The sequence below is a fragment of the Pteropus alecto genome, unplaced genomic scaffold (genome assembly GCF_000325575.1).
Source record: "Pteropus alecto unplaced genomic scaffold, ASM32557v1 scaffold196, whole genome shotgun sequence".
Classification (NCBI taxonomy): domain Eukaryota; kingdom Metazoa; phylum Chordata; class Mammalia; order Chiroptera; family Pteropodidae; genus Pteropus; species Pteropus alecto.
Window position 1 is genome coordinate 1,228,404 of NW_006439717.1, and position 8,624 is coordinate 1,237,027.

Here is an 8,624-nt window from a genome sequence, read left to right on the forward strand (position 1 = left end):
GCGTTATATATAATAAGATCACTCTGGCTGTTGTGTGGAGACTGGACTGGGCAGGGGTAGGAGCAAATGCAGAGGAAATCTAGGAGGGCACTGAGGTTGTCTAGACAAGAGATGATGTACTAGAGTGGAGGCAGTTGAGATGGAGAGGAAAGAATAAGATTTGAGAGATATTTAGGAGGTAGACCACTAGACTTAGTGACTGATTGATTCTATGGTGGTCAGGAAAGAAAGGGGATAAAATTTTTTTTTAAAAAAAGGGGGAGATGTCAAGAGTAATTCTAATTTCTGATGTGGGAAACAAGGTGTATGCTGCTCCATTTACTGAGCAAGAGAACCTTGTAGGAGTGCATGTTTGTGTGAAGATAACTAGTTCATTATCTTCACACAGAAATTGAGAAATATAGCCAGAAATCGAAAGTTTACTATACAATCTGGATCTAAGAAGAGAAGCCAGGAAGTCATTAACATACAGAAAGGGTCTGCAGCCTTAAGAATGAATGCATTTACCATCCACTAGGAGTGGATGAGATCACATAGAATAAAATGAGGAAAAGGTCTAGGACTGAATCTTGAGAAACATCAACATTTAAAGATTAGGAGAGAAGAAAGAACCAGCAGAGACTGAGAAAAAAACAAAAAATGTAGGAGGGAAACCCAGAAAATATAAAGTCTTTGAGGCCAAGGGAAGAAAGTGTCTCGAGAAAGAGAGAATGGTGGGGGAGAGGTAGACAGGGATAAAGGGGGTCAAATATATGGTGACAGAAGGAGATTTGACTTTGGGTGGTGAACACAATGCAACATATGGATGATGTAGTATAGAATTGTACACTTGAAACCTATATAATTTTATTAACCAATGTCGCCCCAATAAATTAAATAAAAATTTGAAATTTTTCTACCAAGTAAAAAACTGTGGCAAAGCTTTCACAGGTCAAAAAGAACTAAAATGTGTCCAGTGGATTTAGCAGCAAACATGGAGGGCATTTGGTTTTAAGGAGTAGTAGGAGCAGAATCCAGATTGAAATGAATTTAGGGATATATAAGAGGTGTGAAGTAAAAAAAAAGTATTAGACAACTCTCTTGTTTCCTACATAAGTTATGATACATGGTGTCACGCAATGGATTTTACAAGGTGCCTCCCCGCCCCCCCGACACAAACACATGCCATTCTTAAACCTATATACATGTATTTGTTTTATTTTTTCAATTAGAGTAGAAGAGTCTGGTGAAAAGAGACTATCTTACTACCTCTGAGTTCTCACAGTATACAGGATGGCCCAGGGCTTATTGTAGACACTCAGTAAATGCTTATTGTATAAAAAAGGAAAATACTTCATTAAATATCTTTAAATTACTAACCATGATAATAGTTAATGAAAATATGCACAGACAGAAGCTGTTCATTTAATTCAACCAACATGTATATAATGTCTACTGTATACTAGGCATTTAGCCAAGGACTAGGATTCACATTTTAACGGAGACGTAGACACATAAATAAATTTAAATTCCATAAAATTATGAAAGAAAAAAATGTTTTATGCTAACGTCACTGTGAACAAGAATTAATCCATTAGTGGAATATTTATTCATATATACTGATGTAAGTTAAAGAAATTGGCAGTAAAAATAAGAAGTGAACTATAAAAAAAAATTTTTCTTCCCTCCCATAATTCGCTTGCTTTTAAATCAGATGAAGAACAAAAAGACTTAAAATGCCAAAGAACCAGGGAGTGAAATGATCTATATTATGTGACATGATGTGTTATATATACTAAGTCCACTCTCTCATTTATATATTTAAGATAATCAGTGCTCAAATAGTCTATTTCTGACCTAGATCTTATTGTTCTTATGCCCAAGGGGAGAAAAAAAAAATCCTCATTTACATAAGGAACAGAATGGCTCTAAGATAGAATTACAAAGAAGAATCAACTACATGAACCCTCCTCTCTTTTATTTAATCTTCAGCATAAAGAACTGAGACTATTGGGTAAATGACATATTTCTTTTATATTGTAAAGAAAATAAAAATTCAAGACTGTTTCTCTCATTCCCAAAAGGAGATTTGTACATTTTACCATGGTCCCAACAGTGCCTGATTTCATTATTAAAATTTTGAAAGTAGTTTTAATGAGCTATTTATTAATCCTTATACTCTTCCATGCCATTTCTTATTCTGTTAAATGTACTTCTGGGTTCAGAAAGAAGCATTCAAATCATCCTTACTTTTTCTTTACTGAAATATACTTTTGTTTGCTAAAGAAAGATGATGTTGAAGATTATTTTTCCTATGAAATATGCAAGAAATGAATGAAATAATTTGTGTGGGTCCTCCCCGCCACTCCCCCCCGCCAGAGAAGACTACTGCAGCAAATTTAAACAAGTAAAGCAAAGCTGCAGATAGCAAACTAGAAAAATCCATGGCCACCATTCACACAATGACCTGTAGCAGCTGTCTCCTCAAGTCTCTCCCTCCCATGCCCTGCTCTGCCTGCCAGCCCAGCTGGAATGAATGGGCTCTGCAGAGCACTGTAAATGGTGCTGCAGACCCTGAAAATCTGTCACTGAAAACCAAAGGGAAAATACAAAATTTCAACTTTGTGGCCATAATAAACTTCTTTACCTCTGAAATTTCATTAGCAATGTTAGGTGGTATCCAGTCCAGAGTCTTATTCTGCATAGCCCATCCTTGTTGATAATGGAGCCTTTCTAAGCAGCAAAAGAATGTTACTGCAATCCATTTCCTTAGGGGGGTGAAAGCAAAGCCTTTTTGTCCCAAGAAGCAATTGAGCAACTGCCAGTCTCTAGTTGAATAGCCACGGTGTAAGGCTGGCTGCAATTCCCACAGTTAGAAGCCTAATCTCAGAGGAGATTTACCAAATTCATATAAGTACTACATAAAAAAGAAATGCAGTTATTGAGCTGACATTACACAGTTGTCTGCGGATGGAGGCATTACAAAATCTTTTTCTTTTTACATTGTACAGTTCTCTCTTTTTTAATTTGGTGTCTCAGTTATTTTTCTCATTCCAGAAAATAGGCAATGCAGAATATAAGTGCATGTACAGGTAGTACTAGCTGCTGAACTCAATTCTTTCTCTTTGTATTTTCTCAATTCTGTATCAAGAAAGATAATTAATTTTAAGGAACAATACACTACATAAAATATATAGACTTCTTGTAAAAAACTATTTCTAGTAAACTATTTGACTATAGTATGTTCGATATATCTTAATTATTGCCATGTTAGAACTGCTTGTGTGATTCCATATTTAGTGCGGTTATTCTTCTCATTTTCCATTTTTGTTCAGCTATTTGTGGGAGGAGTGCAAAAGATGGTCTGAAAATATATTACTTGAACCTGAGAAACCACTTTGAATGGCTCTATTATTGAACTTTTTAAATCACACTTACCCAAGCCATTTTGAGCATCCTTCCTATTTTCTCTCCTACTTTATTTTCTTTTAAATTAGAGATGTTGAATCCTCATCGAATGTGGTCGAGTTTAGTACACTTTGAGGGAGGGACTGGAGTAATTTTCCATTAAATATTTCATCTCAACACAAATTCTGCGATTAAGTAATTTGGAAAAAACCTTACACTGCTGATTTTAGTCGTAGTTTGAGGTTTAAGCAATATAAAATCATCTCAACCTCAGTTCTCTCTTCCCTTTAGCACCCCCTCCCCAGCCCCACCCCATAATGGATGCTCGGCTGTTTTCGCTCGGTTTCTTTGTCTGAAGGATGCAAACAGTCTATGGATGCTAGGGAAAAGGGGGTGGGGGAGAGATTACCTCATTCCATGTCGCTTGCACCAATCACCACTCTTCTGTCATGGCTTCTCTGGGCAGACCGAGGGGTCTGGACCAACAGGAAAAGGCCCCAGCCCATCCCCATGGTGACCGAGTTGTATATAGGGAGCCGCATCCGCCCATGTGCCGCAGGTTCTCTTACATCGACCGCCTAAGAGTCGCGCTGTAAGAAGCAACAACCTCTCCTCTTCCTCTCAGCCATCCGCTCGGCAGCCGCAAAGCAGCAACCATGGTAAGAACATGTTTTCTCTGCCTTTTTGTGGCCGTTGGATGGGGTCAGTCCCCCACGGTCTGGTAGGAAAATCGTCCCTTTTGTCTTTACAACTTCTTTGAGTAAGGGTAGCCCTTACGCTTTGTTGGCGAGGTTAAGCTTTGTCTGTCCCAAATCCTTGAGCCGGGCCGCCGCCTCAGTGTGGGGTGCCAGAGCCAGGCAAGAACTGCGCCCAGGGCGCGGAAGAACCGTGGGGGAAGAACAAAGGCGGCGTGGAGGGGGTTTTTGTTATCTGAGCCTTTCGGAACCGCAAGCAGCCATCTGTCGGTGATTAAAGGGTCTAGGGCAGGGAAAGACGATCGTGGCGTCTCCTGCTCAGCCTCAGTGTATGTGCACACTGTATTCGTGTGATTCGAAGAGGCTCTTTTCTTCCTCGCGTTGTTCCCCAGGGGCGAGGAAAGGAGGCATCGCCCCCAAAAGACCCCAGGGGTCAGTGGGTGTAGGTGGGAGGAATGGGGGAGAGAAGGACAGACATAAATTGAAGCCTTGGGTTAGCAAAAAAAAGAAAAAGTTTCCTCTCCGGTTCTTTGGCATTTTAGAAAGATACCCGTATATTAACAGGGGGGGAGGAAAAAGTGGTTAGTTTTTGTTGGAGCCTGCGGCAGCCGGCGTCAGGGCGGCGCTGGGGCGGAGTTGTTTGTTTCTGGCTCCTCTGGCCTTGGAGCCACTGGGCGGGGTTCGCCCTCGCGGAACCTCTTCTGTCAGACTTATTAAAAGTCTTTTACCACTGTGGAACTGAAAAAGGTTTTTCATTCACTGCTAAAATTTAGATGAAATATTTTTTCTTGAGCAAAAATCACAATTCACTTGACAAGCCCTCTAAAGTCTGGTCCGGGTCTACCCCCCCTCCCCCCGCCCTGACTGGAGAGAGAGAGAGAGAGAGAGAGAGTGTCTGTCTGTCTGTCTGTCTGTCTGTCTTGGCCGCATGTTCAGTGAGGGAGAAAGACCATTTTGTGAACCTGAATACCCTAATGCCCAGGACCACGGGAAACGCCCTCTCCCCCACCAATATATCAGTGAATAGACAATGGATAGACATGTAAGCCGTAACCATAAAGACCATAAAGGAAATCTATTCAAAAATATCTATTGAGTATGATGAGTATGAACATTCCGTAGTGGGTAGAGAATCTCAGAATGAAAATACATACTATTTTTTTGTTTTAAATAAACGTTTCATTATCCTTTCACTGGGTTTTATTCTTTGTTTGGTATGACATTTGTTTTTAATTTAGGAATTTTTTTTTAAAGATACTCAAAATTTTTTCAGTATACAGTGGAGAAGATTCTGGAGAAACTTAAAAAAGTAATGAAATTGCTGCAGACAAAGAAGAATTATATTCTGTTCCGCTGTCTTTTGTTCAAGCACATCTTCATTAATTCATTTCAATTTAGGCATATGGTCCTAGCCTGGCTCAGAGGAGGAAAACTGGCAGAATGGCACAATGAGATCATGTAGGCAGTTTCTGGAAATAGAGCTTGCTCTGTTAAATAATGCAGCAGACAGTACAGGCTAGCACCAGGCACAGCAAATACAGCAATGCAGGAGTCAGCCCTTGTTTAGATTCCAACCCTGTAGTACAGATGGATTCTGCAGATAGACTGCAAAAGGGTGTGGCTTCTAACCTCAGCTGCCATACAGATGTCCATGTTGAAATACCAAGCCATTTAGAAGAAACTCATCTTTATTTAAAGGGGAAGGAGGTAGTAATATTGATTCCAATTAATTAATGATTGGATTTAACTTCATTTTACAAAATCTGTGCTTTGACTTTTTTAAGTATGAAAAATCTATTTAAGTATGGCTATGGGAACAATGGGCTTGCACCATGTGCTAAACAGTGCAACATTTTTCATGCCACGCCCATCTGCAGAATTTGAGGCAGATGCTTTTCCATAATTATTTCTATCCTATTAGGGATAAGACCTCAAATAAATTTGAAGAGTATGTATATATTACTAGAAATATTTTTAGAAATCTGAAAATTCAAAATACTAACACACAAAAAAGTACACAAACTAATTTTACAATTTTTCTCTTTTCCTTTTAACAGCGTGAGTGCATCTCCATCCATGTTGGCCAGGCTGGTGTTCAGATTGGCAATGCCTGCTGGGAGCTCTACTGCCTGGAACATGGCATCCAGCCTGATGGCCAGATGCCAAGTGACAAAACCATTGGTGGGGGAGACGACTCCTTCAACACCTTCTTCAGTGAGACAGGCGCTGGCAAGCATGTGCCTAGGACAGTGTTCGTAGACCTGGAACCCATGGACATTAACGAAGTTCCTCAGTAACCCAAGTGATTCCCCAAGGGTCTGGGGCAGGACGTGTGTCCCGGGGGTTCTATTGATGCCCTGGGGTTGAGCAGGCTTGTGCAGATTATTGGTGATAGATGGCCACTTTGTTTCCCTTTTCCAGATGAAGTTCGCACTGGCACCTACCGCCAGCTCTTCCACCCCGAGCAGCTCATCACAGGCAAGGAAGATGCCGCCAATAACTATGCTCGTGGGCACTACACCATTGGCAAAGAGATCATTGACCTTGTCTTGGATCGAATTCGGAAGCTGGTATGTTTATTCTCAAGAATAAGTTAACGAGCCTAATGAGCCTAAGGAAGACTTTTGAAATATACTATTTTTTTCAAACACAAAATTGAAATATAATAAAAAGATGAAATATTTCTTTATAGTTTGTTTAAAAGTTCAATCAAAACATGAATTATTTCATGTCATTTCTTAAATTTTAATGAAAATATTTTTAATAAGAAATACTAAGTAATTCTAGGAAGGCCTACATTTTTAAAGTGTTTCTTATCAAAATAAGGTCTATATCCTTGGAATTGTATGAAAAGTGAAAATATATTTACTGATTATAACACAAAAAGCAATAACTATGTTTTCTCTATTCTTTTTTAACAGGCTGACCAGTGCACAGGTCTTCAGGGCTTCTTGGTTTTCCATAGCTTTGGTGGGGGAACTGGTTCTGGGTTCACCTCCCTGCTGATGGAACGTCTTTCTGTGGATTATGGCAAGAAGTCCAAGCTGGAGTTCTCCATTTACCCAGCCCCCCAGGTTTCCACAGCTGTAGTTGAGCCCTACAACTCCATCCTCACCACCCACACCACCCTGGAGCACTCTGATTGTGCCTTCATGGTTGACAACGAGGCCATCTATGACATCTGTCGTAGAAACCTTGATATTGAGCGCCCAACCTACACTAACCTGAATAGATTGATAGGTCAAATTGTATCCTCCATCACTGCTTCCCTGAGATTTGATGGAGCCCTGAATGTTGATCTAACAGAATTCCAGACCAACCTGGTACCCTATCCCCGCATCCACTTCCCTCTGGCCACCTATGCCCCTGTCATCTCTGCTGAGAAAGCCTACCATGAACAGCTTTCTGTAGCAGAGATCACCAATGCGTGCTTTGAGCCAGCCAACCAGATGGTAAAATGTGACCCTCGCCACGGTAAATACATGGCTTGCTGCCTGTTGTACCGTGGGGACGTGGTTCCCAAAGATGTCAATGCTGCCATTGCCACCATCAAGACCAAGCGCAGCATCCAGTTTGTGGACTGGTGCCCCACTGGCTTCAAAGTTGGCATTAATTACCAGCCTCCCACTGTGGTGCCTGGTGGAGACCTAGCCAAAGTACAGCGAGCTGTGTGCATGCTGAGCAACACTACAGCTATAGCTGAGGCCTGGGCTCGCCTGGACCACAAGTTTGACCTGATGTATGCCAAACGTGCCTTTGTTCACTGGTACGTGGGTGAGGGCATGGAGGAAGGAGAGTTTTCTGAGGCTCGTGAGGACATGGCTGCCCTTGAGAAGGATTATGAGGAGGTGGGAGCAGATAGTGCTGAGGGAGAGGAGTTAAAATGTCACAAAGGTGCTGCTTTTACAGGGAAGCTTATTCTGTTTTAAACATTGAAAAGTTGTGATCTAATCAGTTAATTTGTATGTAGCAGTGTATACTCTCATATACAATTACTGGCCTATTCTTTAAAACACAATGCTTTGTTACAGACCCAACCTGTCCATTTCTCTGATGGGTTTGAATAAAGTATTCCCTGTCTTAAATGAGTTCAAGACTTGTATTTTCTATTTGGGTGTCTGAAAATTTTTATGTGTTTAGTACACTGAGAAGAAAGAATTTTTGATTGTGGTATATGCAAATATTATGAAGTGAGTTTAAATTGCCTTAGTATGTTATAAAGCTTATTTGTAAATTAAGAAATGTATAGATATTATTATAACATCCATGCTATTCTTAAGTTTTGACTCAATTATAATAGTTACTCAAAATGATGGTACTTTTTAGAATGGATACTTGATAATATAAAGATAAAAAAAAAAACCCAAAAAAATAACAAAATGATGAGTATTCTAAATGCATCATCAGGTCTTACACGCTTACATTCATGCCCCCTCATTTCCTTGGCATGTGTCCAGTGCCATCATGCTTCCTCTGCCCTGGGTTCTCAAAAGAAATCTCTCCAAACAATTGTCCCCTATGTTAGACCTAGTTTTTTTCTTT

The 8,624-nt window shown here is 40.3% G+C and overlaps 1 protein-coding gene across 1 annotated transcript; it reads left to right on the forward strand.

The window, feature by feature from the left end:
- The first annotated feature begins 3,902 nt into the window (after positions 1-3,902).
- LOC102888100 (tubulin alpha-1C chain) lies at positions 3,903-8,011 on the forward strand. The gene is given in 3 exon segments (XM_025050248.1): positions 3,903-4,046; positions 6,140-6,652; positions 7,004-8,011. Coding segments are annotated over 3 exon segments (1,524 nt in total). The 5' UTR covers positions 3,903-4,043.
- Positions 8,012-8,624: the final 613 nt, after the last annotated feature.